At 34.9% G+C, this 21,459-nt stretch overlaps 1 protein-coding gene across 1 annotated transcript in view; it reads right to left on the reverse strand.

The window, feature by feature from the left end:
• LOC100168447 (homeobox protein abdominal-A homolog) overlaps positions 1–20,267 on the reverse strand; it is a 33,991-nt gene extending 13,724 nt beyond the window's left edge. The window contains exons 1-2 of the mRNA XM_001944594.5: positions 18,098–20,267; positions 12,776–12,808 (exon numbers count right to left, since the gene is read on the reverse strand). Coding sequence (XP_001944629.2) covers positions 12,776–12,808; positions 18,098–18,725 — 661 coding nt within the window. The 5' untranslated portion in view covers positions 18,726–20,267. The remainder of the gene's footprint in view (positions 1–12,775; positions 12,809–18,097) is intronic.
• Between the last annotated feature and the right edge of the window lie 1,192 nt (positions 20,268–21,459).

Consider the following 21,459-nt stretch of genomic DNA (forward strand, 5'->3'; position numbering starts at 1 on the left):
TTGTGTTGTATATTCGCATTATATATTTGTTGAAGGAAGAAAAGCAATCTCGTCGGTATCGACGCAGTCGTGTACAGCGTTATTATGACACGGTATTATAATGGTATATCATATCGAACGCGTATGCTCGTTTTCAAAAGCGTTTGTGTGTACACAAACATTGGTACCCCAATTGAAAATCGTAAACAGTTCGCTGTTTGCAAGCATCCAGTATTTGTAAAAATAATCATAATGCTCGCTGGCGTTGAATGACTACACGAAACGTGTCACACTACAATATTAATATAATGTGCTGCAGCACTAAAATCAACAGTAATATAAAAACGAAAGAAAAAAATCCCCCGAAGATACGTGCACACGAACATGCCGAAGAAGAACCGTTACGGAAAGGACTTTTTTGTACAGGCTTCAAACCAAACCCCAAGAAGTAAAAAAAAAAGGCAAGGCAAGGTCATTAGACGATTTATGAATTTATACACACACCGCCGCCGACCCGCGAGCACGTCGTATATTATGCAGCGTCTACCTATCTATATAGACCACGCTGTACAGATTTATAGACGTCTGCTGCGACGGGCTAAACGCGACAAATGACGTTTGAAAGGCGAGTCGAGTGAGTTAGAGACTAATTGTCACAACAACGGAAAAGGGTCGAGAATGACTTCACGGGCGCATTATAATAATATATAATATACGATATATTTATATATATATATATATATTTGTGTACAGGCCGACGTATTATATTATTGTATTGTACCGCCGTGATGTAACTGTGAGCGAGCAAGGGTTTAAGGGGATAAAGACGTCACGCTGCAGCACTAATGTATATTATTGTGTGTAGACGTCGTATGTGTACATACTAATGCGTTTTATTGATCTATACAACGAAAACCGTATGGGATAATAGTATTAGGTATGCCGTCCGCGATAGTAACGGTCACGCACTCGCGCGCCTACACAGAAAAAAAATCGTCTCGGACAAACCACAGCGACAATAATAATAATAATATATTATGATATCATGTTTAGGCGTTCAACAGAAATCAGTCGATCATCCACAGAACTCGCAGAGAAGGAGACTGTGTAAACCAGTCGTCGGTGAGCGACAAAAAAAAAAAAAAAAAACGGAAAAAGGAGGGAAAGAAAAATATATCACACGATTTATCGTTATTACTTATTATTATATTATACATTATTATAATTTATAAGTACCTATATAATAATATAATATTATTATGTTGCCGCTCGTACGTTTTCAATTCTTGCAAAGCTGCCTGGCAAGCGCAGTGAGTGTAATGATAATGATAATAATCGTGTATAGCTGCCAAGCACAGTATACGTATATGGGATAAGCTATGAACTTACAAGAGTTACGACCTATGACTCCTCGATTGAATCATTCCCGTAATGTGGGTTGATGAAAAACGGACGAACTACTACGCGCGAGTCCCGATTGCTGATGTATGAAATATTTAAATATTTGTTGGTATTTTCATAGGAAATATGCCGTTCAAAATAGTTTCCATATTTTCTAACGATACCTCTTCAAGACAAACGCTATTCGAATTTATTTAAGTAGAGTACAATAATTTTAATTGGAAGAAATTAATACAACGGACATTTGCCACGATACGCAATGTTTTGTGTTTCTCGAGAACAATTTTTTAAATTTTTTTATATATACCTAGTACTAAAATTGTACACTAAAAAAATGTGTAAACAGTAAGTTATGCGTAATGGGACAGTTATGAACTATAAAATTTATAATACGAGTAGTCGAAATATTTGACTTGAAATTACAATATTTAAGCACGGTTTGCTAGACTGAAACTCTAAAAATAATATAACTCATGCTAAATGCACGATAAATGTGTTTTAAAATTTGTTTTATGTATTAAAAATGAAAAATTTATAGTGTCATTAAATTACTGCTAACATAGTCAATACAGGAAAAGAAACATGACTATATAACTCAAGCAACACTCGTGCAGCGATGTTTGTATATTTTTTATGGTATTTACACGTTTTAATTTGACATTGCACTATATATTCCCGAGTGGAGAATTTTTGAAAAACAAAACGCGTGTATGCATATATGATAATTATTTAAAAAAAGATTTCATAAAATTGTGTTAGAAATCTATACGACATTCCAAGTTCCAACGGAACGTTATGAAATCAAGCGACAAGTACAATATAATAATTATATATTCTGATTAGAGTAGGTTAGTATCTATATAATATTATAGGTACCTAGTGAAATATTTCAAACATAATAAGTCCATGTTATCGTTATATAATCCATGTACAATTCGTGACATCCGTTACGCGGCGCAGATCGTTCTCAAATGAGTATACAGCCGATATATGAACTGGAATATCACGATTATCCACATTGGGTGAGACGAGTGCGATGGGTGACCAAATCAGCAGTAAGTACTCCTTTCCGTGAGATAGTTCGATCTGCCACTGCATATTATATACAATATAATATTATAATCATTATAATCGTCGTACATGAGTGACCGTCCTGGCGCGAAATTATATTATATTATATAAATAATAGTAAATCGTCGGGCGTAGTTTTGTTAATTTATTTCTTGACGAGAGTTCAAAAAAAAAAGTCTTGTCTCTTGTCTTGTGGTTCGAATTCAATGGCCGCACGTTATTGCGAACAGAGAAAACCGAGGGAGAAGGGCAGATTCGCGAACAACACACGCCCAGAATAATGCCGGACCGGTTCGGGTAAACCTACCTATCTATATATTATTATATATATTGCACCATTTAATGTTCTCCCTCGCACCTTACGAGTCACGGTATGTATTATTATTTTTTCAGCACGTCCACCCCCCGCACCATTCACCCTGATCACGCTTTACGACCAGGACTGCTGCAGGTGTTTTTACATAATATTATTTCGTTTCGACACGACCCGCAGCGGACGGTTTAATCGCGAACTCACTCATTCACCCACTGCACCTTCTATTCGCGTGCGCTAAAACAATAGGATTTTTCGGGCACACGTATAATAATAATTATTATTATAAACTACAGGCGCGCGCCAGAGTGAAGGTGTAGAACCTGAGAAGACGGCGGCTTGACAAGTCGCGATTAATGGTGGCGAGAAAAAATCGAGCGCGAAAATTAACCGTTTAGCAGAAATGGATGGCCCAGAAAAGGAGTATATAGCGAATATTATAATAATTATCGGTTATTAAACCGCATGCTCGCACACACCATATTAGTACCTTCATATTTTATATAGCAATCACATGGCGCGATCAGCGAATAAAAATATATTCAGAAACCAGTGAGTGCGTTTAAAAGACATTAATAATGTGGAACCGCCGAGCGGTTTTGAAATACGAGAGCGTCGAAACGGTTTTCGAAAACGATTTCTGGTTTACTATAGGTACACGCAACATTAAAATATAATATAGGTAATACATACTATACACATAATCATTAGCATAATAATTAAGCAGTAATATACTGCAAAACTAAAATAATTCAAAAAAAATATTTCTGCTTTTATACTCGTATCAAAATGTAGATTTTAAAGGTACACAGACTTTCGATAAAACAGAAGTTAGAAATGCTTTTATAGTACTGCTAACGTCTACACAGAATGATAAATACATCCCACTGTGTGAACACTACGACCAGCAGTACATAATCGGTTCTCTATTTTAATAAACGCACATGCACATACACACACACATAATTACCAGACATATTAACTTCAATTATTGTCGTACATAAACGTTTAGAATATTATATTGTAATACAACTAAATATAATAACAAGTGTAGAGCGTTTAATTGAAACTGATGAATCTAATATTAGCCATGAAAAACAATTGTTAATTGATATAATATAGTCATACCCAGGATACCTATTATAATATTATACCTCCATATAAATGGAACGAACACGTGATTACTGATTAAACATTAGCACGCAACATGTACGATATAAATGTAAATCATAACGCGTTTGATCTCGACATATCGATCGACGTGCCCACTTCAAAGCCAGCTATTATTTTTGTTGCAGTACCTACGTCTTGATTATAATGTGTGTATTATACACACGTCCTTATTATAAGATACGTTGTAGAGCTAAATTTTATAATATTACGCGATTAGGTGGTGGGTTTATCGAATAATATAACAGCGGTACGTACGTACGCTATTGATGTGTGCAATAATAAAAATTGATAATTATATGTTTAACAACTGATATTGTAAAAAGGGTTAAATGTTAAACCTAACCGGACCACACAATTTGAGATAATTCATTTTAATGAGTAATCATTAATACCGTTATAACGTAATTATGCGTGTGTTATAACTTGTATAACTGCAGTTAAATAATTGAATGTGTGTTAATTGAATTGTGTGTTTATCAATATTTAAATTACACTGTTCTCTTCCAGTCTTTGATATTTCCGACGATACACATGGTAGTGCACATCCAATACACTAGTCGATTAGTTTTATTTCAACATATACACGCAAACAATTCATCGAATCCACTTAAAAACTGTAAAAACACATCGAAAATCGGTCTTTCAAATAATAATCATATAGATAGTATATTCATAACGGCCGGAGTAAAGGTGTGGAATGACCTAAAATATCATTATATAAATATACAACGAACCATCGGATTTCCGCGATTTTTACCAATTGATCGTCTTTATTAATTCTCCGCCAAGGTGAACAAGTTTTTAGGACCTTATCAGACCATATATCGTTTTGACACTGGTATGATTTTCCCTCTTTTTTATTTCTTTTACACAGTAATCAAAAAACTTCTCAGTCCTACGCACAAAAATCGATTATAATAATTGAAGTTGAATCGAGTGCATAAACAACAACACGCCACTAACAGCCATTATCGTGGCGCCAACATGAAACAACTGCGAACAAACGTCCTCATTGTTAGAACGAGAAAAAAAATTAGACTAAACAGTAAACATAAATATATTAAAATAATTGCCTCGAAATTCAAATGGAAATAAAAGGAAAACACGCTGAAGATATAATTGCACTTGATTTACAAAAATCGTAGAAAATACTCTTATAATACATTACAGGGACTACATTTATTGAGACTTAAGTATAGATATATGTCGTATAACGACCACGAGTATTAAGCAGCACAGTACCATACAAAAAAAACTAACAAAGAATTCGACAAAAAACATTAGATTTTATTTATTCGACTTTGGATATTCGCCTCGCTGTACATCCATCCTAAAACATCGATATTTTGTCGATATCAATTTTGACCTTCCGTTTGCGCGCACATCTCGTTATCATCTTCACAAAATAATATGCTAATACGCTTTCAAACAACGGCTCTGCAACGATTGTCGGTGGCGATGAACTAGTCGTTTATTTGGAAGGGATATCGTAGAAATCGGAGTCGTAAAAAACACAAAACAAATAATAATAGAAAATTCGAACAAAACTCGTTTTAAAAACAGGGTTACATTTGCATCGGCAAACTATTTTGACCTATAAGTTATATAAAGTAAATAAATAATATAAGTAGGTACATATAGTGTGCAGATGTATATTATAATAATACAAAAACCGGGCGGTATATTTATTATAATATTATGTATTATAGAACATATATATCATGTAAAATGTCGTTTCGGTAATCGATACACAATAATAGTACAATAATTTACTTTGTGCGCAGCATATTATAAAATTGTTTTATTCCAACACACGACATATACAATACGTATAATGTATATTGTATACTGTAAAATATAAAATACGAGAACAAGGGTAGCGCCTGATTATCCACATAGTATAATATAATAATATTATTATACTTATAATAATAGCGCAATATAATATAAGACGACGCGCGACGTTCAATTTTATTAATCGTAAAACCAAATGCTGAGGAAACTCAACAACCCAAGGATTAATGATGATAAATCGTAAAAAAAACTACCGTCGTTGGAAAGGTTCAATACAGGACCATTGTCCTAAACAAATCGTATTGTCTCTGTTTTAAAGGATAACACTGAAACCATTATTCAAATATAAAGGCTCTAGGGCTATTTAAAAACGATTTTACTCTAAAATTAACACCTTTTAATACAGATATCTATGTATATAAAGTTTCACGGAATAATACTAAATAGTTATAGATGTGAATTTAAAAATGCTCATAAAATCACTTCAAAATTAATAATAAAAAAATACGTCCAACAAAGCATGGACAGTGTTGGTTATCTTAATTCTTAATGTTTGAAAATAGGTCAATTAACTAACGAAGCTAAGCAAAAGGAGAACATCTGAGTGGAATTTTGCAATATTACACACACTTGAAGACGAAGACATCGAATACGAAGATATCGAATAACCTTTTAAGAAAAATTACGACAAAAACAAAGGCTTACGTATGTATATCTTTATAATATCCGATATCGAAGTCACGTTTTCTCAGATTCAACTCTCAGAAATCGGATATCGGATTGATATATTTGTATATATTTGTATAAAATGGTCTCCGAGCGCTGACAACTAGGTACCTAAATAAATAAATTAGGTAATGGGAGGAGACTCGGACGGACTGTAATAATTAAATCAAGAGTTACGACACATCATAAATGTTGTTGTAATAATTGAAGTCGAACGCCACGCCGTTTAAAAGTGAATTTAGATTAAAACAATACGCGTTCGGTTGTCGCGCACCGGCGACGTCGATAACAATTATTATTATTCACAACAATATATCCGGTCGATTATTATTAATTTGCCTACCGTTTAATTGTACACACTATAATATTATACTTTCTATAGTGTACCCGGAATTACCATATTATTGTGTTTATTACGCGTAAACGAAACGGAGATAGCGATTGTAATTTGTTTAATGAATATTATACACGGATAGCTATTATAAGTGTATGGGCACCGCCGCCGTAATGACCCAACCCCGGTAAATAATTCACACGAGGATTTACCTACCTATCTTACACGAAAGCATTCACTACGACGTGTATCCGGAATAAACACACACACACCATAATATTAATATTACAAACACAATTACTGATGCTATGCAGTCGTATAATACAACATTATATTATTGCGTACACTTGCAGTTGCGACCTACCTCAACGCGTAATGCATATTGTACCTGTACATTTATTATTATTTTATTTTATGTTTATGATATGCGAATAAACGTTTTTTTCTTGTTATAATAATATCGCGATTTACAAACGCACACGGAACGACGCGCACGCGTTTAATAATAATTTATAATATTATATGGTTACGTAAATGTACGTATGTCGCCCGTCCAGCCAGACAGCCGATGTCTATAATATAATACACCTGCACACAAAGAGATATTATACTCTCGGCCTCAATTAAAACAGCACAACCCGTAAGGCCGTAACAACTATGATTTTTTATAAAAAAAACGAATGGAATGCGTTTATATAATATTAATTTATAATTAATGCCTAGTTTTAATGACTACCCTAACAGGTACGTTGAATAAATAATAATAATATGTAAAACGGGGTTTGTAGCCATCTCAACATTTCGGTACTCTAAGCAATTGCCTGCTACTCATGAGTCCACACACATACGCTGCAGCTGCATTACGGTAGGTATATAATATTATATATTTCTCGACACCCGACAACGGCTGATATTTTCTCGGTCGTCGTCGAAGACGTTTCTTATTTTCTATATACGTGCGCGCGTCTATTTATGTTTAAAAAAAAATGCACACAAATATATATTATAATACATACAAACACAATAAAACACGTATTACAATAACAAGAAGCGACGCGTCCATCCATATATAATATGTGTATGTATAATAAACATGCCATGATTGTCCACGGGTTGTTTTTTCCCTCTCACGCCGCCGCCGCTCCTCCGATTAAACACAACGACCATTATTATTATTATTATTATTCATCCTGGATACTCGTTTTTTCCCCTTTTTTTTACACGCACGCATATATCTTTTTATCCGCGTCTACTAAATAATACGTGTACATGTGTGTGCCGCCATCATAACGATAAACCGGATCGATCCGAAGACTTGCGTGCGGTCTCACCACGCGATGTCACGGAACGGGTTATTATACTTATGATAATATTACTATGTACGCGTCTCCTAATGCCACCTCCCCTCACTCCACCGCAATCGAAAAAAACGGCCGTGTGAATAACGATGTCCACCATCAGGTGCACCATGGGTTCCATGGGAAACGTGAAAATCCCGAGGAAATCAGTACACCGTAACACGGAATTGGTAAGGGGGAAACCGTCAAAATATGGAGTCGTATACGATCAACATAAGGCAAACATCGAGTTGGAATTAAAAAGTACCATTCAGAAAACTTTGCAACTGTTGCAGTGACTTGTTATAACTTGTAAGGATATAATATATGTATAATCATATTTTACACTTGTAAACAGATTTTCAAAAAAAATGTATCCCAGTATCCCAGTAACCTGAAACAAATTCATCTAACTATAAACAGTCTTAGCATAGTAAACATGACAAAAATTCAAGAGAGAAAATATATTGTTACATTATCTTCATTTTAGATCATATCTAATTAGTCCCAAAATATTGAATTGAACTAAACCGATAGGTACACTAATATGTCTATATGAGCAATGTCAAACTTATCGTATCGTATCGTTATCATATTGAAAATCACGTAGGTAATAGTTATTTTAAAAATACGGGGAAAATGTTAGAATAATCGTCGTCCTAATTTTAAACATCCTGCGGCACTCTACAAACGGTGCCGCCAATTGAAATACGATTTTTTCGAATAATATGACAATTTACTAATCATCTGTAATCACTGATAATTTAATCAGCTATAGATATAGCTCAACAACGACAATCTTGACAGTTAAGCAGTCTATTTTTTCCTAATAATCGGAACAAGTCGTCTGGCGATAATATTTGCGTATGTCTACTATATTTAAACGCATATCCGATAATAAGGTGCACTATTTTTGAAAGAATGATTGATACTAACAATCATAACCCATATGAGTAGGTCGAAAGTGCAGCGACGAAAATCGGCGTATTACCACATAAACCGATATAACCTGTCGATTTTCCCACAGTTTTTATGAGGCAAACCAAACGATAAACCGGCAGTAGCACACCACATTATATAATTTAACTCCACACGATTATTATGGCCGATTTAGGAATATTAGAATGGTTGGTACTTGGAAGTCGGTATCGCGGCGATTCAATTTAGTCTATTAGAGTGGCTGCTCACTCACTCTTTCTCTTTCTCTCTCTCTCTCCCTCTTTCTAGAATAGGAGACATCTCTCGTTATTGGATAATATGATATGGAGGACATAATAATAAATAATAATTACAAATGTCTCAGAGCTAGTTAAAAGCGACCGTTACACTTTACACCACCACAGCACGGTAATATAGGGTTGTGCTCGAAGATTACTCACCGCCCCACTATACTCACCATCCACCCTTCGTCATGTCAGACTTGACTTTTTCGGTTGGCTTGCCCCGTCGACGTGGCTGCTGTTGAATGTTTTTAACACATCCATTATTATAATTATAATCGTTCAACGAATACAAATACAATTATTATATTATATTTTTATGTTATTATTGTTGTTATATGCAAGACGCCTTTGTTCGGTTAATTCGGAGTAGCTATCGTTGCGCCTTTCGAGACGACGACTCAAATATAGCGTAATAAAAATAATTCATAATGCCAGAAATAGCGCCACCGTTTATAAGTTATGCACGTACTACCACGTTCGCACGAGTCTACAATGTCCCTCTATATAATCCCATCGCCACAAGAACGTTTTAATTTTCCATTCGTTTTTAATTTTACTACTGGTAATTTTTATTTTAATTATAAAATATTAACTGGACAATATTATTAGAAAATGGTTGTAAATATAAGAAAAAAACCCGAAAAGTACGAACACTACTATTCAAATACAATTTAAGGATTACATATAGGTATTTATAGGTACAGAAGTTAGAGTAAATATATTATATTTAAAGCGAAAACTTCGACAATCAAGCAACTATTTTTTTTATAGGTACACGACGCATGTGAATTATGAGCACTGGAGCAAGATACTAAGATAGTTGGAATTTTGTCTTTTTATATCGAATAAATTACGATCTTATGACTATACCTACTAACACATCGTTAATGTTTAAAAATAATTTCGACGGAATAATTAAAATATAGTATGACTACCGTATAAATGAAAAAATTCAATTTACCAGTTTTAAATAATTAATACGCATTACCCTGACAGAAACTGTCGTCGAAGCGCATATAAAATAAAAATAAAATATACGATATTATACACCTCGGAGACCTTGAGACGTGTAATATTGGCGTGCGTGAAGTAAATTAATTTACAAACATTATCGACGACAATATTATTGTCTTCTTAAATTACGACTCGTGCATGATATCGGTACATATACCGGCTACCACGTGAATGACGACTGGTCGCCGCCAAGACTATTGTTTTCAACAGCCGGACAATAAAACAAATCACGAACGTTCGTCGTCAAGACATTGTTGTTCGTCTGCAGGGGCTACGTCGAGCGCGAGAGAGGAAACGACCGGACTATATTAAAATAATAGATAGGTACCCTATAGGACCTATTATACCACAATACGCACTGCAACCTGCAGCAGACGTATTTTCAAATTAAATTATTATAAAATAAGCTGCTCCTTAATAATATTACGGATATGATACTATACGCTGCGGGGTTAGCATTAATATATTAGAATATTCCGTCCGTAATTTAAGTCAATGTCCCGTTTTAAGTGAAACCATAATAATAAAATATTATATATAATTAATAATAGGCGACGGACGTGGTAGTAACTTCGGTGTATAGCTTTCGAATGAAAATGATAATATTATAATATTGTACAGGATTAAAACAACCGTTGTGTGTATTAACTTCCGAGAACGAACGAACGAACGACGACGGCGGTGTTTTCTCTCCTGTCCGTCAGAAATGGGGAAAAAAATCCTATCCAAACACGCCACGATGACAATATTTATATTAACGTCGTAAATAGCCACTAAATAATGGGCGACACAAAATAATATTATAATTTATAAGTACTAAATTAATTATATTATTGTAAGAGGCGTATAGAAGAGCGCTGCGTCGGCGGCGATCGTGATGCGTGTAAAATATATATGACACTTCCGAACGGAAAACGTTTACTGCAGTTCGCATATCACACGCGGCCATTATCATAATAGTAATGCTATAATATACGATAATGGGCTAGGCGGCGGTGTAAATTAATACATTTATTGTTATTTTATTCGACGGCCTGAGCACCTAATAATGATCATAATATACCTAACGACGATATTAGTACAACTACTAACGCATCAATCGGCTCGAACGCGTCCCACGCGCGTTGACAACGCGTTATGGCGACGGTTTTACAATAATAATGTACCTATAATGGCGATCGTGACGTAAACAATAAAATGATAATATTTATCATTGATAAGTACCCCTACGGCGGAAAAGTCTATAAGTTACACCTCGGTATACTAACGAGCCCATGGTATATATCCCCAATTTCGATGGGGACGACGGATCGTTGTGTGATGGACGCTACGGAGGCAATTTGCATAAAACTCGGACGAAGAGGATTAAACACGTACGGTTTTTTCACGCGGGATGAATAGGATTTTCGACGTTTCTTCGAGTTACACCATCACGGACGCGCGCCCACGGAACGTTTTATTTATTTATTCTTTTAATTCGCGTTTATTATATTATTCCTTCGCTCGTATTATATTATTAAATGTATATACCTACGTCCCCGGCGTCGCCATTGGTAAATACCGCCGCCGCTACCGGTGTATAGTGTTTACGTCGTAAGTATGTATATAATATTATAATATGACGTGTATACGACGCGCAGGTACGCGACGAATTATTAAAATGATATGTTGTTATATTGTAATGGCGGGGACATAGGTGGAAAAAGGGTGAAATTATCTCACGCGGACAAGAAATGGTAATGAGAGGAGTCAACCCCGTCGGTTGGCCGTACAATACACAAACGAGGCGAGCACGACGATAAATCATAATTTATACCACTCGGTGTGCGACGGAGAAATAATATTATAACGAGTAAAAGAGAGGGATATATGTATGCTTATAAGTTATAATAATATACCGCGCTGTTATAACGTTTATTGTTGTCCAATAAAAACCTATTAACTGGCCGGCCCGCGAGTGTGTGGTCATAAAATATTTAATGTAGCCCGTGTGCGACGGCTCCGATGGTGCGGCTCTATAATATGCACGTGTTACGCGCAGAGAGGTAGCTTTTCAAGTAGGTATCTTCTAATAGTATAATATAGTATTAATATAATGTTTTATACACTCATCAAAATACACAGGGTATGCAAACGAGTGAAAACCGCGTGTAGATACGACAATGTAAAATTACATCATGAACACCACGGCGAGGCGGTGTAGGTCTGTATTTTTTGGGGGGCTTAAAATGTAACGCGTGAGTGGCGGTAAAAACGGAACGACATTATATAATATATTATTTAGTGCGAGACAATTGTAAAATCGTTTTATCGACTCATAAGCTTAACGACAACAATAATACGACTAATAGCTAGTACGAGTAAACTTAGATAGACGAATAAAATATAAAAAAACGTGTTCGGTACTCACCACAAACGACTCTGTCGAACGGACTCATCCAATCTGAAACGAAACAAAAAAAAACGAAAATGAAAACGTTTTAAAATAATATTACTAACGTGTCATGATGTCAGTTACACATATACCTACATGTTACATTATTACATCATACGCGCATTTGTTGGGAGAGCTCAATATAGGTACTTTTATTTTTTGTTCTAAAAAATATAGGTAAAACGAGAGTTTACTGCAACGATTTATAACCCAATAAAAAAAAACCGTATAGGTATCTGTCCAATACTTTCACATTAAAAATCAAAATCGCACGGACAACATGAAAAAGCTTTTGTGTGTATTATCATTGACTATATTCTGTTGACTCAGCGTGTAAATCAATACATATATAAATTGCGTCTTATCGCATCAGTATTATTGACAGTTTTTTTTAATTTATTTATTTTTAATTGACAAACAGTCTCGTGTGTCTGCGCGGCGCTAACGCAGTGAATGGAAATTTAAATATTATTTATACATTTTTAATATGCTAATTATTGTGTGGATTTTATTGATCATCAAACGAGTTGAAATTGTCTGCACTACGGGTGAAGTATTGACTACTCGGATAGTAAATAACATATAATACGTCATAATAATTGTGATCTTTGGAATTTTATATACGTTTTCACTCGACGAAAATATGAGGAACAAACATATATACCGAGTAGGTACCGACGAAAATCTGAAGAACAACCATATATACCGATTAGGTACTTATAGTAAATAATATAACCATTATAACCGTTGATCAATCATAATTTATAAGTCATAACTATAATACCCATTCGGACGTTTATAAATTATCCGAATTGAACTGAAAAAGCGACAGATTATATATGTTAATCACTGCTGATTTTAAGATAAAACTGTACATTAAAAGAAGTTTTTGTTCGCAGTGAACTTTTAAAATTTTGTTAATACCAAAGGTCTTAATGTTTATGTTCGTTATAACTTAAAAACCTACACGTAAACCGTTTTTTTATTCATACGCGAGTAATGACCAGTGTACATATTATATAATAATATATAGGGAAATTATATAGGTAGTCAAATAGTGAGAGTTAACAATTAGTGTACAACCGGTATCGTAGCAAAGGTCTTGGCAGTTGGCGCCCCAGTGCAAGTGGAAATGCGATTACGGCCATGCTGTTTGCAAATAGTGGCGAGGTGAGTAACGGAGGGTGAGAACCCTCTGTGAAAGTCTTTGCGCGCGAGGGTATCTGCTAACCCCAACTATATACGCCATTGCAAGGTTCAACGGTTCGAAATGCCTATATACTATTATGGTATCTGGTCAGCGCACCCTTTCTGATACTTCTAAACGGGGTATATATATAGGTGCTAGTATCGTTAAGTGTTCGGGAAATTGGGCAAACCGTTAGTACTTTTTTCCAATTTGACCACTACCATGTACCTACCGGTACAACAACGAGAGGCGCTCTAAAGCCCCATTGGCGTTATCACTAAATCATATTTTTTATTTATGTCGTGCAAAAGTCCGTATGCGCTCACGAACCGGTTTTGGCGGCTCGACGATCTTCTCTGAGCAGTATCATATTATAAGCGATGGGCCGTAACCGCCCGCCTACTTGTGACCGCTCGTATAGTCTATTGTTCGATAATTATGCAAATGGCCGTCTGTCGTGTACACACACGAGCGCGCGCAATCGGTGAACAAAAAATGAAAATGCGATTTAAAAAAAAAAATTATATTCGTGGCCACGTGCGCGCTAAAATTTTTTTTTAACAATTGATTATCGTAGATCGCATTATCTACAACGTTTAGAACACACATCAGTCACACGTATTATTATTATTATTACTTAAAGTATCTGGTAGGTACCTATATCTACTGACGTCAACTACCTAATATGATGATTTATGATAAATATGATGATGATTAATTCATTAACAATCGTATTTAAAAGTTATTATATGATGGTTTTGTGCTGCAGTAACTAAATAATCATCGTGAATATCGCCTTTTTCGAATACTGCGGTAGATGAGAAATTAGTTTTTTGACGATTGCAACAAGAGCAAGATAAACTTGTACTGCAAACAAACACACGATGCCCCTCTGAGACCTGGCCACCCACCCAAGGATAAGTTCGTAATTTATTGCACACTGGTTTTGATAAAATTTTATTTTTAAATTTGGAGAACCGACGTGGGTTTATTCTGAAATATCTCTAGTTTTTATGAGTTTTTATTACAAATTTATAATATTAATCTAAATTCTAATCAGGTATAATCAGATTGTATAATGATATTATTGACAATTATTTAGGATACAATAATACCTATTGAAATTGAATTCTCAATAAAACTTTCAGAATTAATTGTATAATAAATTATTAGTTTATTAATGGTAGGTATTAACTATTTAATTTCTATATTATATTGGTTATTTATTAGGTACAAATTCGTGGAAGTCATATTATAATACACTGTGTTTTCATTGGGCTGTGTATTTTTTTTTTATCAAAATTTACATATTTTGTTGGATCAGTACCTACCTACATAAACATTTTGTTTTGCAATAAATAGGTACTTGTATGCATAGCCGCTATTTTATATTTGTTTTAAAATTAGATATATTATATTATTTTATAACATTACAATATTAACGTTTTTACAGTTTGCACTTTATATCTACACAGTCTACAGTAGTTTCTAATTACTGTACAAATTTTCTTTCATAGCTTTATTAATATATTATATAATATTATAATTAGAATATTTATATTTGTACCAAACGCCTGCACTGCACCTATTTGTGAAAAGCGTATCTTCATCTGATAAATTGGAAATTAAATTGAATTTAAGTAAATATAGGAATGTAACATTAAAACTTATAATATGGAACAATGCAAAACAAAACAATTTTATTGATTTAATTAAAAATCTTGGATTTCTATATATTAAATCTATAAGCGTCTTCTAAAGTAAATTCACTATTCTTTTTTTTCCACGAAAAGTAAAAATAGAAATATCACGAGTCCAGCTTTGATAATTAATGTTACAGTAATTACTAATCAAACAATATTCACAGTAATTCAAAATGTTTTCCATTGAATTTACCATGAAAAACATGTGATATTTTTGTTTAGAATTTATAATGTGCGTTATTACTTATTTATACCTCAATAAATCTGGCGGTGAAATAATTTTAGAAATCGTAGTTATTGTTAGTTAGATTAGGTTAGGCAATATTAGGTTTCGAGTAGCTATTATTATTTTTTTTTTTTTAATAAATAACTGTAGGAACATGAACGTTTTGAAAATATTGTATGAGAATAATACAAAATACGACCAAACACTATTTAAATAAATATTATTTAAACATTCTGGTCAATTAATTTAAATAAGCGATGAAATAATAGTCTAATAAAATAATGCTATAGAGTTTGTGTGGGTAGTAAGTAATAGGCGAGTTTGTCTACAATGAGATGCGGGCGTGATTGTAATGGATAGTATTAGATTTAGGCAATAATAAATTGGTTGAATTCCAAGCAAATATACATAATATTATTCAAGTATATTATTTTTATAATGCCATCAACACACACACACACACAACTTATTGGCACTATTATAGGTAGTCGAATGTAATGTATTTTCAAAGGTTTTTTGGCGATGTACCGACTGAATCGTAAGAAGATTCAATTTTTTTTCTTCATATATAATATGATTTATTAAATTATTACATCAATATTTTCTTACACAAATTGTAGTCCTTTTCTAATCTTTTAATAATTATATATTATATAGGTAGAGTGGTAGACACTGAGCTTTATACGTTACACATTTTTGGTACAAAATGCAGACTTGAGTTATTTTTGTACTTACTAAAGAAGAAACGATTAATTGTATACATTTTTATAGTCTTTGTAATGATTAATGAATAGGTAATTTGTTTGTTAGTGTATAATTTAGTAAAATATGTATCATTATATTTTAATTAATATTTAATTTATATTAGTATAAATTATAATGGTAATTGCTGTACATATAATTAAGTTTGTACGTTTATTGCTTATTTACATATAATTTATGGGGTAATTAAATTTTAACGGTCCTTACTTTATGATGGGGACATTACCTAATATATATAAATAATATTATTTGGTGGCATAAATATATAAAATTGTTCATTTAATATCCTTTTTGTAGTTTAAATAATAAATTAACTACCTAATGTAATCAGGACAAAAAACGTTACGTTCAATAAGAAGATATTTGTAAATAAAAAAAAAAAGATCTGTTTAAACATTTAGGCGCCTACTAAATGATATAAGTACTTATATACCCTATATATATATATATATATAAAAAAAAAATTAAGAATATTTCTAAAGAAGCATGTGTTTTATTTAACCTAGTTTTATAAATATTATAAATATAAACACAAACTTCAACTACCAACTTGAAGATCATAATATAATATATTAACGATTAACGAACAATAAATTCATATCAATATAATATAGGGATCACAATATATTATACTTAGGTCGACATAGGTTTACGGGTTTTTTTTTTTTAATTATACTATTTTATAGATACTTTAAATTTATATTTTATTTGTGCAATAATATTTTTATTTTATTTATTTTTAAGAGAAATTTACAATCTATACCTTAGGCACAATCGGTAAATGAGGTATCAAAACAAATGTGCAATAATATAACTGTAATATGCTTATCACATAAATTATAACGTAATTTTAGTTTGTAGCTGCTTAGGTATAATAGGCTACGATATAAAATTTAAAAAATAAAACAATAAGAGTTTAGAATATCATCGAGCTTCCCAATAAAATGTATTAACTAAATAACTACGCTATATTAATTAATCTGCTAACGCGTGTAACGGTTAAAGTCATTAATTGGTAGTTTTGGATCGTAAAAAATATACGGCGAAGGCTTTTTTTAATCTCCCGCAGACGAAAGTACCTACAATCAGGTTTCATCAGGTAATCCGTATATTATCATATACGATATACCTAAGACACTTAAGACACAATACTTACATTGACTCTTCTATTTCGTATTATAACTTAAGATTTCAGAAATATTTAGCTTATCGGAAATAACGAGGGGTCTCGAGGGTGTATTTAAATTCAAATATGAACGGAGTATAACCTAGGTACTTATCTACCTACCTATCTAACTATTGCATACGTCAAATTCCGTCACAGGTCAAATTTTACGCGCTCAACTGATTTTCTAGGGACAAATGGTTTACATACATGGTAAAAAATATAAGTTATAAGTAACAGCGGTGACGCTTACCTGTAATGGACATCCACGGGTACCGGGGTATGTCGGGCATGGGTTGCGGTCCGGGGGCCCCGGGCTGTCCGGCGCACGCGGAGTTGAGCGGGTCAGCGGCCACAGCGGACGCGGCGGCCGCCTGGTGGTAGAACTGAGCGGCCGCGGCCATGGACGACACGGCGCCGGTGCCACCGGCGCCGTTCTGGTTGTGGTGATGGTGCAGGGCAGCGTAACTGTTGACCATCGTGTCGGCCGCGGACACGCCGCCGACGCTCACACCGCCAACGCCACCGCCGTACCGGCACGACGACGACGTCTTATCCGCAGCGTCCTGGACGGCGGCTGCCAGAGCTGCCGAGCCGGGTGACGTGAACGCCATGGAACCGGCGCCGGAGCCGAACTGCTGTTGGTGATGGTGGACGGCGTACGCGGGGTACATGCGGCCGGCGGCCGGCGAGACCAGCGAAGACGTGGACGGCGGCGAGCCGCCCGCGCTGCTCGACGACGAGTTGTTGGGCGTCAAGCTGTAGTTGACGGCTGACGAGTCCAGCCCGCCGCCGGACGTGATCACGGGGTTCAGGAGCTGGTGGTGGTACTGCTGATGGTACTTGGGCAGCATGCTGTCGATGATGAACTTTGAACTCATGACGGGCGCGTAAGTTGCGACCGGGGACAGGATTATACACCGCGGTGCGATTTTTGGCCGCACGTTCGTATATTATGTAATGATATCTTGCACGTCCTTATAGCACGCCTCTCTCCTGGTCGTCGAGATAATGTAATATTATCTGAATATGTGCGAGACTCCGTCAACGCCACCCCATTATGCCGTCGAGATGCGGAATGTATCGTCGTTAAATCAAAAGCACGGCGTTCGAAAAACAAAATATTAAACTTTTGTCAATATAATATTGTTTATTTATATTCAAAACCCGAAAATATCGACGACGACGACACGCTGTACGCACGCTGTACGGACACTGCACGATACCGGCACGGGAATGCGAAGATGTGGATCTTAGACCCGCGGATCTACGCGGAGTAAAAAATACCGAACGGGATAATATTGTTATAATCGAGAAAATAATTTTATCTTCAAACCGTGTGTAATAGCGGCGGAAAAATAAAAAGAACCCGCGCGGCGGCGGCGGCGACGCGATCACTGGCGACGGCGGCGGCCTTTGGCGATATAATATTATATGGCGGCGCGGGTAATTTCCCGAACGTTGAGCACTTGTTTGTGAGATCGTTTATGACCCGGGCGGCGCGCGGAGGGTATTGGCGTGGCCCAGTCGACCGTCGTCGTCTCGTCGCAGTCGTCGTCCGCGTCGCAGTCGTCGCGTTACCTCTCTCCGGACGCGCGCGCACACACTCTCACACACACACACTCGCGCGCACACGACCACACCGCTACGGCATTACCTACACGGGCGCGCGCGCGAACCGTCGCGCACACGCGCAGCGACGACGGCGGCCGTGGTGGCCGGCTCGTCGAACGGGTCGGGTACGGTGAGCGGGTCGGCGGCGTCGCCCCCGTCCCCGCGATCAGAGACTTACCCCCTCCGCGGCGATGGCCAATCGACGAGCGCGCAGGTCTCGTGTGTGCCGTGGCCGACAGCGCACTCTCACGGCACACGACCGATCGGGTTTCTACATATTATTATTTTACTCCTCGCCGCGTTCGTGCGAGTCTATGATGATGATAATTAATAATTTTTTACATAAAGTTTATAATAAATAATTCCTAACGATAATATCACAACATTATTGTTGTACGTTGATTTGGATTTTTTATCTTCGCTCCGTTTGTAATATTGTTTTATTTTTTTTCGCGTTTAAATCTATTATTACTCGCGAATTCATCACCCACGGCTATAGGTACATGCCGGAAACGAGTGATCACTGAGATAATATATAAAATATATAAATATTGTAAATATTATGATCGTCTTAGGATTCTACGTCGATATAAAATTATGAACACGCACCTGTCTTAGATTATTATGTGATCGCGGTATATTGGGATATATATTTAAGGAGTCGCCTTGTATGCATAACCGCACGCGTGTCCTTTACATCAATATAATAATGCATAGGTGCGAAACGATAATAATTTATTGCGCCGCTGTACATAATAGCTAACCTTTATACCTATTGTAGATATAAATTCATAACGAGACGGGAAAATTTTAAACAACTAAAACAGAATTATACAAATACATAATTAATTAAACATTGTAAGTACCTACCTACCTACCTACTCGTTTGAGCAAAAACAATTATTCTATGGTTATAACAACATGTAATATAATATGCATAGTAATACATTGATGTTTTAAAACACTGTTTATAAATTAGTATAAAGTATTGCTATATTAATTATTAGCACATAATTTCACAATACTCCTACATTCATAATTTGTTAGTAGGTATGCTTTAAGATACAGGTATCACATATTGCTGTAAGTAAGTTTGGTTTTTGTCAGCTTAATTGCTTAAATAACATCAATTCAAATTGGTTATTTTAATTCTGTTATTTGTATAACAATACGCATATAGGGCTTAGGTATTAGGTATAATAATAGCATTAATAATTATTTTACTTGTATTTATAGTAGGTACCATAATATATCTTGAACCGTAGGTAAATCTATTAATGCATTAAATCTTGTAAGTATAACTACTTGTGTTTTATAATATGATAATAAGTAGATTTACTTATAGTCCGTTTTACTTATAAACAATATTTCAAGAACAATATAAATTAATATTTCAATATTTGCTATATTATTTATAAGTTATAACTTTCATAATATTTATTATGACGTAGGATTCGTAGGAACTTTTCCGAGCGGAGCTAATATTTTTATAACGATTAACTTTTTTTTTATTTAAACATATTATATAAGACTATTAATTTCTAATACACATATCTATTGGAATTTTCCATAATTGTACATACGAATATCAGTGTCGAAGTATACGGAAATACGCGGATACATTTTTTGATGAATCATGATTTATGTGTTAACAAATTTACGTATTTTAATAAAGTATAATCTAAGCAAATATCTTATACTGGTATGAATGGTATGTATCTTGCTCTAGGTAATTAATGTATTAACTAGACAATAAGTAATTAAATATGTACCTATAATACTATAGTCAAAAAGATTAATTTTCGTGAGTACATATGGGTAATATGCATAATATGCAGTAACAGCCAGCAGCCTCAGCGCTCATGTCGGTACAATATGAACAAAGGAATGAATATTTGATTGTAAACCGATTTTTTTATTTGAATAAGGAAACACGGCATACCATATAGCTGCAGCTATTATACCTATGTGAATTATATAGAGATCCGGTCGATAAGACGC

Source organism: Acyrthosiphon pisum, chromosome A1, assembly GCF_005508785.2.
Source record: "Acyrthosiphon pisum isolate AL4f chromosome A1, pea_aphid_22Mar2018_4r6ur, whole genome shotgun sequence".
Lineage (NCBI taxonomy): Eukaryota > Metazoa > Arthropoda > Insecta > Hemiptera > Aphididae > Acyrthosiphon > Acyrthosiphon pisum.